General features: G+C 42.0%; 1 protein-coding gene across 5 annotated transcripts in view; it reads right to left on the reverse strand.

The window, feature by feature from the left end:
* The window catches only part of AGFG1 (ArfGAP with FG repeats 1), a 37,428-nt gene extending 30,222 nt beyond the window's left edge, over nucleotides 1–7,206 (reverse strand). For 3 of the 5 annotated variants that reach the window (XM_053459810.1, XM_053459813.1, XM_053459811.1), the window contains exon 1: nucleotides 6,749–7,203. In XM_053459810.1, the coding sequence (XP_053315785.1) occupies nucleotides 6,749–6,915 (167 nt within the window). In that variant the 5' untranslated portion in view covers nucleotides 6,916–7,203. Of the gene's footprint in view, nucleotides 1–6,748 lie in introns of all 5 variants that reach the window. The other 2 variants (XM_053459812.1, XM_053459808.1) reach the window with 2 other exon arrangements.
* Between the last annotated feature and the right edge of the window lie 5,709 nt (nucleotides 7,207–12,915).

Raw genomic sequence — 12,915 nt, forward strand, 5'->3', positions numbered from 1 at the left:
GCTTCATCTCCAGCGCAGACGCAGAGTAGTGCTTGGTATCTTCACTTGCTATGACATATATAACATACCTTCCTAACCAAATACTCCAAGTAGGGTCTCTCCCAATATAATTCTTTTTTAATAAGGACCACACATTTAGCTACTAATAAGTCAATGTTTTTGACACCGTCCTTTACTGCAACTTTAAATTCTTCTCCATGCAGCTCTGCCAGGAGCCTGCTGAAAAATGCCACCAGCGTTGCCATCGAAAAGCTAGTGTATAACTTTGTAAGAGTGTTATTGCCACACATAGGTAAGTACATTGGACAATAGGGACACATTTTGTACGGGCAGAACTAGTAAATATACAATGCGATTATAGACAATGGGAAAGTATGTTCCATAATAAGAGGTAACATAAAGAACAGTTTACAGGTACAATGAAACAATATCAATCAAAACAAGGAAAGCCTTGGATATATTTATCAAACATAAAATAAAAAGGTCTAGACCCATTAATGGACTCCACTCTATCTTGCCATTCAGAGTGGAAACATTGGGAGATTTGCAGTTACAGAGAATAAGCATTAAATTGGTCAGCCCCCCCCCTGCAAAAAGAACATAAGAGGCATGGTGAAAACCCATATATAAAGGGAGTCAATAAATGAGGCGTTACCACCCTGCGTGATAGTTAAAGCGACTCGCTGCCGGAAAGCCTGATTATTGGGGCAGGTGTGCAGAATTTCCATTAAGGTCTTGATGGGGCTTCCAAGTGTAGATATGCTTCAAGTCTTGTGGGGTCGTACAGTAGATTGTAAGAGTTCCTGAGACCTGGCATGAATCAAACATTTATGTGTAACAAGCGGACATTTTGAAACACTGTTCTGGGAAAGAGACAGTTTTTGAAAAAGGTTGACTTATCAGTCTGCACATCAGAGATGGAGGAGGGAAGGGGGATATCACACCATCCAAATATATCTACTCAATATTGAAGACCAAGAGGCTCAAATAATCTCCAATTGTGTTAAATGGTTATAATCTGTAAGTACTGAAACTACATTAGAAAATGAGAAGATTGAGAATCTTAGAGTCATTTTCTCCTAAAAAAACTGGAGAAATCTCAACAAAGGTGGTTCCTCAGGAAGGCATTGGAGATGCAGGTCATTAGGGAAAGCAAGTTTATGATTTGTTGTAGCTGAAAGCTGGATTTGAGATCGGTTCTCCTCACAAGCTTATCAAAATAGACAATGGAGCAAATGTAGAATGGTCCTGGTAATTGATGGTCAATACCTGCACATCAGTGCCAGCAAGACAGCCAAAGACAAGGCATAATGTGCATGTTCAATTCAAACCCAATACCATGAAGTTAACACAAACCCGCTAAGAATTTGGGAGTGTAACTGATAATTCTGCAGTACCACTGAGGTTCCTTTAAATATTGTAGTATTTTATTTTTACGTTTTTTTTTTCTTCCTGCTTGCTCTGCTGCATAGCCCTTTACAAATCAATAAATCTTAATTCCCATGCCTTCTCATCACACAGCAATCAGAGGGGTTAGAGACCCTGGCAGGACCTTCATTTAATGACAGACCCTTCCCATAGTGACATGGCAGGAAGAGAATTCCCAAACATCTTTTTGGGCATTCAAACACCATCAGCATAATGAGAACACATGACTGTGTGACCTCGGAGCCAGAGTTCTCCTTGGCGATGACAAATAGCAGAGCATGTAATAGTAAGCTGTAATAACGTGTCTTTCTGTGGATAAATACATAGACAATAATGCAAAGAATATGTTTACAATATTACGAGAAACATATTGGAAACTGCTAACCCAAAGAACCGGTTTATCAACGTTATAAAAATATTTTCTTCCTTTTCAAAATACTTTGCCGATTGCTAACACAAATATAGCCCATGAAATATCACAAGCAAGTAGTGCGGTTAAAGTGCACCCGCCATCCGAGCATCGCATAATGTCAACCGGTTACTTCAACGCTGGCACACCCTGAAACATTAGGACTTTTTAGAAGTGTGCAACCGAGATAAACACATGAATTTTTCTGATCAACTTGGGTGTATGATGTAATATTAAGATCATAAATTACCACTTTGTGTGCAACAATATTATTATTATTAACTACTTACCCAAAAAGGGTACTCTATGCCAGCGATGTAATAGTAAAACATGTACTATTATGTGTTGGACATGATGTGGCCGATAGTTGTTTGTTAATGGCAAGGAAGGAGTAAAATATTCAGCAAACTGGCTAATTTCAAAGACAAGGCAAATAAATGAATTTATCGGTTTGACTTTTGTTTTCATAAGGATTATGGTTTCACCTCCCTCACTTAACTAGGAATTATGAAGGCTAAACACTGGCAACTTTCTCCAGCAAGAAGGGCTGAGGCAGCCCTGTATAATGCATTACTAATATATGAGAATGAAGACATTTCCTTGATTTAACTATACGTTATAAAGGGCCAACCAGGCTCTTTCAGTAGAAGTTGTTCATTGGGGTTGGCCTTCCTCTGCCTGTCCGTAAGGGGTTAACAGCCGAAGCTCATAGGCCCGGTTATTCTGCATACTGGCTGTCATTCTTTTTTGTAAGGCTATGTCTGCAAAATCAACTACTTGTGAGTCGAGTCTACCCCACCGCACCGAACACTAAATCAGTGTGGCCTACTATTGTTACAGCACTAGCCTTTACACAAAACAAACGCGTAGCTTGATTGCTTCCCAACCACAATCGACACACACAATACATTGAGGAGAAAACCAAGGATTACGGCCGCTCAATACCCAATTAGCACTTGGGGTTTTTTAGATTGGTAGGGATGGTGAGGATGCACAGAGAATGGGCAAGGAACAGGTCCATGGGAACGAGCACATGAAGAACGGGGAAGAAAAAAGCCACAGTGGGTATGAATACACAGTGCAGGAGGTCATCAGCTTCTGCAGTCTAGGACCAACTACTTCATGACTAATTAACTATTAGCAGTTCCTGCTCGTTAACTCTTTCAATGCAGGGAATGAGGCAATGTGCTCTGGAACACAGCCGGCCTAATGGAATTCTGACCAAACATCCACAGATACATTAAAGTATTTATTATTAGTAGTGTATTTATTGCGATTTTCACAAATGACAGCACACTGACACTTCAAACGTCTACTGCAGATCTCAAGCGGATGCGTCTCCCACACTGCTCATTATTATTATTGAACATTTTCTTAAAGACCAGTAGCCAGGCCATGCAAATCAAACAGAAGTACTCAGTCTCAGAAGAAAATATAATGGCATGGGAGACAAAAGCTTACCTATAAACTATTCCTACGTCTCAACGTTACCATTGACACCCCATTTATATGGCTTCCACTGAATGGGGCAGCGTAATAATCGTTCAGACCATGTGACAATGTAATATATTACTTTTACTCTATTTCATTTTATACATTTTATTTCCAATGTACTTTTTCTTCTGTAAACATCACGCTGTATTATTAATTGACAGAGAAATACGCGATGTGAAAAGGTAAAAGGGTCACCAACAACTTTTCTATTAACTTCGTAGACAAAATGACTCCTCGTAGATTACAATGTTGCAAAAATGAACAATGCCTTTTGTAACACGAACAACTGCTGAAACAAGATGAGAAAGGAACACAAGCAACACTGCACAATTATAAAAGAATTCTGTATTGGCCCCGGAAGATGAGTTCTGTACTGCGGTCATGAAAATGCAGGGGCCAAGCAGCTAACACGCATGACTATGATTGCTGGAGTACCCCTTTAAAACAAGTACAGATATCCTAGAACTTAAATAATAAACCAGGGCAAAATAACGAACTTTCCTCATTATTTATGCCTTTTAACCTTGGCAAAAACACAATACTCCATACAATATATATCTGGGTGCCGTTGGATTCCTAGAGAAGACACACGGTCCATACCTGATACATCTGAGCGAAATGTCACTTACATTCAAGCCTGTGTGATATTTAACCATTTCTTTACTGAAGGTATATTGTTCCCTTAAATGTGGAGAACTTTTTCAGAATTTGTTACCATGTGTTTATTAAACCATGATTCCCCTTTTATTTTATGGTGGACCCCCATAATAGATTTTTATTCTTATATGGATAGCCCAAATTGTGCACCACATCAAATAATGTAACCCCCCCCCAATATATACCCCACCAAATAATACTAAATACTTTATAAAATACCCAAAGCCCACTTAGTAAAAGGTACCATATGCACGTGGTAGGGCACCCATGCTGGCTTCACACACAGCCCACATAGATGACAGTGCAAACCATATGGCAGGGAAGACGCATATAAGGCAGGGTTATATGCTATAAATATACCATACAAACAGTTGTGGGAAATAACACACACTTTCACTTGCCACATGTTTTGCACCACAGGTGCACCTACTTCTGTGGACTACAACTCCCATCACCGTCTTCATTAATATGGCTGAAGAGACATAAGTTGATATGCCTTGTATGTATATAAAGATGTATCAAAATTGTTTTTTTTTTTGTTTTTTTTTTTATTATTTATTAAAGGGGAGGCAGGGCACTTGGTGCGGCACAATGTCTGATCCCCTGCATGATAGTAGGGATCAGACATTTTTTCCTACAAGTCTACATCACTATTTAGACAAAACATTAATTGCATACCCTAGTACGTTAGGGAAATAACCCTAACTCACTGTAAAAGCGCTACTAAATCTTCTGGCACGCTACAAATAACAAGGAATTATAATAACGACAAACCCTACATGACTAGTTTGCGTATTTGTTTCAGCGAAGATATGAATCCCAGCCAACCTGTGACTATATAGCAGCATTATGAAAAAGAACAACATTCATGCTTACTATGAGCAGACTGATGGGCGGATAGGCAAGATACCGGCAGAACCGGTGCTCGTTTCTAAAGAGGTTACACCGACAAAGCAGCTGACCGGTTACAAAGAATACCCACATTATGAAGCCTAGAGTTCTACAAAGATGTCCTGCATCCCCTTATAAGTTGGCAAGCGTTTGCTGAAAAGCTGACATTTACCAAAAAAGAGATCACTAAAGTAATGGCTGTCGGGGCCGGCAAGTCTGCAAAGACCCAGGCGCTCTATACCCCCTACCGCAAGAGTATACTAACACGCCACCACGATCGGACAAGAACCCAACTCTGCTCCGTCAGGAAAGGCGAATACCCACCGACACCGCCAGAAACGGTTAATGATCTACCCAGCAGTGTGCTCCAGACATGTTTGACAATTGGTAGGATAACATCAGAGAAGTAATGAACCCTTTTTATTTCCTCATAACCAGTGACAGACCCCTGTTTATTTCAGATCACTCCAGTTCCATCACTATTCCACGGCCATTGTTATATAGTCCCCTAGAGGTCCCTTGAGGACTGCTTTCAGAAAAACAGCTATACGTCACGGCTTAAATCACTAATGCTGAAATCACCATAGTGCATGCGTAGGATCCTGTATCGCCTGACGCCCAGATGTCATTATATACATATATACTGCGATATTAAAGAAATGCTGTGTCAGATGCACCAATGTCAAGGCCACGCATGCTGCCGAAGCCAACGGAAGACGAAGGCTTGCTTACATTTATTTATAAACCAACGTATGCAGCGCTTCTTACAGTCCATACATTTGAAGGGTCTGACAGACCGAGACAAGCCGATACATTGGTTAACGAGGGACTGGCACATAAGCTGACAATCTAGAGGCTTTACTGAAATTAACCTCAACGGGTTCCGACAGAGCGCATAGCTACTGCATTGTATCCGGGACACAAGTCCCAGGGGCACCAAGATCCCAGAGACTGCTTGTCACTGCTCAGATGGCCACATGTTGCAGAGCTGTCACACCATGTGGCGCATGTGACAGTGGCTGCGCCATACAGCGTGCGACAGTGGCTGCGCCATACAGCGTGCGACAGTGACTGCGCCATACAGCGTGCGACAGTGACTGCGCCATACAGCGTGCGACAGTGACTGCGCCATACAGCGTGCGACAGTGACTGCGCCATACAGCGTGCGACAGTGACTGCGCCATACAGCGTGCGACAGTGACTGCGCCATACAGCGTGCGACAGTGACTGCGCCATACAGCGTGCGACAGTGACTGCGCCATACAGCGTGCGACAGTGACTGCGCCATACAGCGTGCGACAGTGACTGCGCCATACAGCGTGCGACAGTGTGTTAGTGACTGCACCATACAGCGTGTGACAGTGTGTTAGTGACTGCACCATACAGCGTGTGACAGTGTGTTAGTGACTGCACCATACAGCGTGTGACAGTGTGTTAGTGACTGCACCATACAGCATGTGTTACAGTGACTGCACCATACAGCGTGACAGTGTGTTAGTGACTGCACCATACAGAGTGACAGTGTGTGACAGTGACTGCACTATACAGCATGTGACAGTGACTGCACCATACAGCGTGTGACAGTCTGTGACAGTGACTGCACCATACAGGGGGTGACAGTTCCCGGGACACCTTGACAGCCACTTACCCTCCACCGCCCCTCAGACACCCGCCCATCACACTGGTTTCAGGGTCACACACAGGGACCTGTGCATCATATGGCCATTACTAAGCAGAGTACATGAGAGGGTAACCTGACAGCCACCATTAAACACTCCCTGCCGCCCCTTAACCCCTGACTGTGCGTCCGCTGAATACATCGAGTGTCACCCGCAGCCTAACCACAGAGACCGGCGGCTGAATACTCACAGGATCCCGGAGCAGGACGTGCAAACGAAGGCCCCCGCCGTCATATTGGCGTAGGTCGGGCCGCGCTGATCACAGTCGAAGCACTTGCGGTTGTGAGGGAGACTGGTCATCTCCCGGAGAAGCTTCAGGTGCTTCTCCTCCTGCTTCCGCTTGGCGCTGGCCGCCATGCTGGGATACAGGGATGGGGGTTAGGGGACGCACACCGGGATATACCGGGCAGCACCGAGAAGGCACAGCTAATGGCCAGTGACGTGTACAGGGGGTGGGGAATGGCAGTGACGGGAATCCGAGGCGGGGCGTGTAGACTGCTATAGAGTGGGTGACAGGGCCGGATATGGGGCAGGCTCAGTCAGGAAGTAAGACTGAGGACGGCACATTAGAGGGGTGGCTCGCTCCGCGCGTGGCTATGCTGGGAAGAATGAAAAAGGTTCGACGTAGAACTAACATCATGGGCGGTGACCGTGCGCTTGGAGCCGGAAGTACAGCTACCGGCTTCCGGATTCCTGTAGTGGTTGCCTGGCAACTGAGTGTGAAAGCGTACTGTCAGGGCGGAAGGTAGAACGCTGTATGTGCGCGAGCTGTTAAACTGCGTGGCGGTATCTGTCAGTATCGTCTCCGAAAGTAATTTTGTATTTTGCTTCAAATGTTTCAATATGCATTTATTTGGAGCAGGGCTGCCTTCAAGAAATCTGGGCCTCAGTTCGGATGTATGTTGCTGGGCCACATATCAGCGTCGCAACCTCATATTCTGTGAAACCGCTACTCTTTCCCGGTCTCCTTTCCTCCCACTGTCCATACTCCTCTATTACCCTCTCATTCAGCGTCCTTACTCCCCTCCCCCCATATCTCTGCCCTTCTGTGTCTGGTTGGGATTTGAATCTTCTTTGACACAGCCTCATTGCCCCTCTGTCTTCCTTTCCCCAAAGTGTCTATACACATTTGCCTACCCCCCAAAACAATGTCAGTGCCCTTCTGTATTCCCAGTCACTATACCCGTCTGCCTCCACCCCCATATCGGTGTACATACATCCCTGCTGTCCCTTCCCCAGAATCTCTATTCCTGTTCCCCATATCCCCTCTGCTTCCCTCTGCCCAGTGTCCTTTTACCTAAGTCCTTCTCTCCCCAGCGTTCATACTCCTCAGTCCCTAGTCAGTAAAACCCATTAGCATTACCCCCTTCCTAGCCCCCTGTACCTGACTGTGTGTTTTTAAACCCCACATACAAAGTGTCAGTCAGAGCTGTAACAGACAGCACAATGGTCACCTTGCACCAAGGAGGAATAAGAGGAGTGCTCCTGTGTATACACCTTGATCCGCTGTGCTGGCGGCACACACCGCTTTCCATCTAAGTGCTAGTTTTCTAAGCACCACTACATAGGAGTTTACCAAGTGATTTACTCTGCGGATACTCATCCCGTACCTAATTTGTCATCTCTCATTGACTGGCATTCCACTTTTTGCATCTAACTTCGCTTGTCACCTGCATCATTGCTGGATGTCCTCCTTATTTAATTATTCAGCTGTTTTGCATTTACCGCTCCTTGTCAAGTGCCAGTTTCCTAAGTGCCACTAAATTTTACCAAGGGAGTGCAACAAGGGGGTTACAAGGAAAGACAAAGAGGCACTTGGAAGCACCTCCTCAATCTATACTCTGCTGATCCTTCATCAACCTCTGCCATACTAGCTTAGTGCATTTGTTCCGCTCCCTTTACTCTTCACTTCCAGTTCACTCCCATCACCATCGTTCCCCAAGCGCCACAATCTTCGTATTACTATTCTCAGTTTCCTATATTATCAATAAAACATTGGTCCCTCTTCAGCCAACATCACCACCCCCTCACTATAATTTTATTGCTCACTCATTACTTTCTTCTCCTGTTCTGTCTACCCAGGCACTTTTTACCTTCACCGACTCTCTCTCACCCCCCCCCCGCCCTCAGGAATATCTCCGCTCCTACAAGTCCCATTCTCTCAAACTCACTTCTACTTTTAGCAGCTGGGATTCCTCCCTAAATCTTGGGCCGCTCTTATTGTTTCCTTCCATTTCCTCTGCTACGCCACAATCTTATCCACATAGCCTGCCACTCCTCCTGGCCTTTGCTGTCTAGATGCACATTCTGTATCTGGTATAGTAAGGCTGGTTCATCCCTAAGTGTTTACCTCTTGTGTAATGAACTCTTACTCCTTCTAGATTATAAATTCCTTTAAACACTGCCCCCATTACCTCTTGTGTCTGTTATTCAAATTGTTACGTTATACGCTACTTGTTATGTCCTGTTTACCCATTGTGCAACGCTACGGAATATGATGGTGCTATAATAAACAATAAACAATAATGATGTTTGTGGCCAGGGTTGCTTCTTTATAGAAAATGAATGTTGTTTTCATGAATACTGTATCCATTTTAAGATACAGTATATCTTTTGTTTATTACCGTATTTACTCGATTATAAGACGCTCCCTCCAAAAAATATGAATATTCATTTAGGAAAAAAGAAAAGCCTGAATATAAGACAACCCTATAAGAATTTTTTTACTAGTAAATATTAATTCACATGTAAACTATTTTTTCGTATTTAATGCAAACTATGAGAAAAATTCATTTTTTTGTTTTTATCTCCTTTTAATTGCCAACCTGCCCCCGGTTATGCACATCTTCTCCTCTATACATCCGAGGTCTCTTTCTAGTATGGAGATTTTGCTTCCCCTGTAATTCCGCCTGGTACCGTCTTATTATCGGCTGCAGGTTGTGTTGTATACGTGAGTATTAGGAGAGCTGACAAGTCCTGCAAAGCGTTGTATAAAGGGTGTGAATATCTTGCGTCACTTCAGGCTTGATATCATTGCTTCTCAGAGGTATTCTGGTTTATCTCAGCAATGTTAACTTTCAATGTAAACCTCTTTTCAATAACTTATGATGTATGATTTTGTTAATGGTGCAGTGACAATTTTAAGACAGAGCACTGGCATATGACATCATATACCAGCTCTCAGCAGCGATGACAGTGACTGCAGAGGAGGCCTTGCACACAGCATGATGTAAACACACCACTATGTGTATGTAGCTGTGTCATTTAAGTGCCAGGTTCAGTCGTACATTCTGATACTTTACAAACACTGGCAGCTGTTATCTGGAACCCTGTACTATCCCTTGCAATTTTTAAAATAACACAAAGGGTACAGTATATACTGCATATACCAGACATTACATTTTATTTATTTATAAAGCGCTGGCAGATTCCGCAGTCAATTTAGAAACACATACAAAAACAAACTAGTGCAAAGGAGAAGAGGGCCCTGCTCTTGCAAGCTTATTATCTAGCCGGTGGTTGAGGGGAAAGTGGGACAATAGGAGAGGACTGCTTGGATGAGTTGATCTGGTATATCAGATGCATCCAAACTCCAGTACAACTTCTGATGTTTGCAGACAATGTTTCATCTGAATTAATGTTACAATGTGATTACAGTCGTTTGTAATACTTGGTCTAATTTGAAAAACATTTTCAACAAAAAGGCATTTAAAGAAATAGTATATGTTTTTTTCTGTAACTGAGAAAGAGGAAGTATTTTGACATTGGCTTTCTGCTAATGTTGCAACTCCCATGTTTATTCATTTGTACTGTTCTTTCATTTTCTTGTTAAATACAGTATAATAGCACATGGGAGTTGGTGTTTATTTTGCCGTTGTGTAGTGTTTGGTTTTCTGCACTTTATTATGTATGATTAGTATTATATGTCAGTATTGTTGTACAAACAGTTGTGTGAAAAAAGAAAGTCCACCCTCTTTAAATTCTTTGGTTTTACATGAAAATCTGGTAAGTACAACAACACACGACATATTACAATGTGTCCTTATTTATAGAACGAAAGATCATTCAAAAGTGGAAAACATTCAAGAAATTGCAAATGCTCAGTTAAATCTCAGATTCTATGGGTCTAAGCATGTTAAATGTTAAAGTTCATGACAGTACAATTAGAAAAACACTGAACAAGTATGGTTTGTTTGGAAGGGTTACTAGGAGAAAGCCTATGGCAACACGGCTTAAGTTTGCAAAGTTGCATTTGAGCAAACAACAAGACTTCTGGAACAATGTTCTTTGGACAGGCGAGACCAAAGTGGACATGTTTGGCCATCACGCATAGCACTACGTTTGGTGAAAAACAAACACAGCATATCAGAAATCACCTCATACCAACTGTCAAGCACAGTGGTGGAGGGGCTTGTTTTGCAGCCACAGGGCCACAAAGTCCTCTGTATACCAAAGTATTCTAGAGTCAAATGTGAGGCCATCTGTCCAACAGCTAAAGTCTCTTCTTCAGAGAAATATAGAAATCAATGTTTGCATAACCCATTTTCTGTGAATCTTATTGGTACCAGTGTAACCCCTTTGCAACACGGCACATATTCTTGCGTCCTCCAGTGCCTTTCCGTTGAGGAAGTAGGACGTAATAGTATGTCCTGCTGTTTGATCCCCTTCAGCACCATGCACCTCCGATAACCTCCAGGTGCCCAGCAGACTAGCTTCATTCCAGTTGGAGTACTTATTCCCATGTTATCATTTTTTTTTTTAAATCACATGCACAGAAACATTATTTTAATGATCACAGTGATAATATTAGTAGTATCACCCCCTAATAGTTAATGTCTAGCCCGGTATATAGTGATGGGAGTTCTGCTGTACCACTGTTTGTGTACCGCTTGCAATATAATGATAGGAGTCATGCTGTATCACCATCTGTGCATGGCTCACTACATGATGATAGGAGTCATGCTGTACTGTGTCTGGAATAATGTACAATAATAGGAGTTGTACTGTACCCCACTTAGTGTCCCAATCACTATACAACAAGAGTCATGCTATGCCATCACCTGTGTCTGGATCATTATATAATTATGGAAGTTGTGATGTACTACTGTCAGGGAGTCATGTAAAATTAAGTGGCTCTGCCCCTTTTGTAGGGGCCACCGGTTTGTGGCTCCGCCTTTTGTAACTCCGCCCTCACCAACCCACAAGAAAGAGTGTTGCCCTTCCCACCTGTACTACGTGTTTTGTGTTTATTTACTTCAATGTAAGTTTCTGTTATAGTAATAGTGGAATTTGGTGGTAATTTATAAATATGGTTAGCTAGTAGTAGTGATGATGAGAATAGTTATAAATACTAATGGGGGTTATTCACATTCTTTTTCTGTTTGATTTTAACAACTTAATGTTTTCTTTTTAAATGTTATTATTTAAGTTCTATGAAACACCATTCAATATCTATAGCCTAATTATATGTTAATGCATTTATTCAGCAGTGTCACATAGTCTGTTTGTGACTACATGGATTAACTACATGGATTGCTTTGAGGATAACCATCACAATAAAAGCATCAGCGATAAAGCACCACCTAGTGGTTATATGATGTCAATAACATGTACCTAATTGACTCACAAATCTCCATAGACTGTAGTCTAGATAAGAACTGATTTAACACAAAAGCCGCTTTAGGCTACCTGCTTCATATAATGATATTTACACTCCAGCCATCATTGGCACTTTAATGCATATGATAGCTGAGTGTCAACCAATATCTCAGTCTTTTTGTGTTCAAATACATTGGCGAAAGCGAGGGGCCACAGCCTCAGTCCTCACTGCAAAGAGCGGTGATATGATATCCAGTGGCGACTCTAGAAACAATATATAGGGGGGGCACACAAGATACCACAGTCAAACTGGGGGGGCATTAATAATTTCCACCATTAAATCATACCACTGAAAAAACACACATACATATATATATATATATATATATATATATATATATATATATATATATATATATATATATATATATATATATATATATATATATATACAAAAGTAATGTGCTATGGAATGATACTTTTGTTATTGGACAATACAATACTTGATCATTCAACATGGGAAGCCTGAAGCCACAATTTAGTGCGACTAATCCTTGAAATCCTTTAAACAACACAATACCTTAACTTTTGCACTAAATGATTTCAGGGCCTAATATTAGATCCTGCTGCTGATATATATATATATTAGCCCCTGCTGCCCATATATATTAATATTAGCCCCAGTTGCCGATATATATTAATATTAGTTCCTGCTGCCGATATATATATATATATAAATATATATATAAATATTAGACC

Source organism: Spea bombifrons, chromosome 3 (assembly GCF_027358695.1).
Source record: "Spea bombifrons isolate aSpeBom1 chromosome 3, aSpeBom1.2.pri, whole genome shotgun sequence".
NCBI lineage: Eukaryota > Metazoa > Chordata > Amphibia > Anura > Pelobatidae > Spea > Spea bombifrons.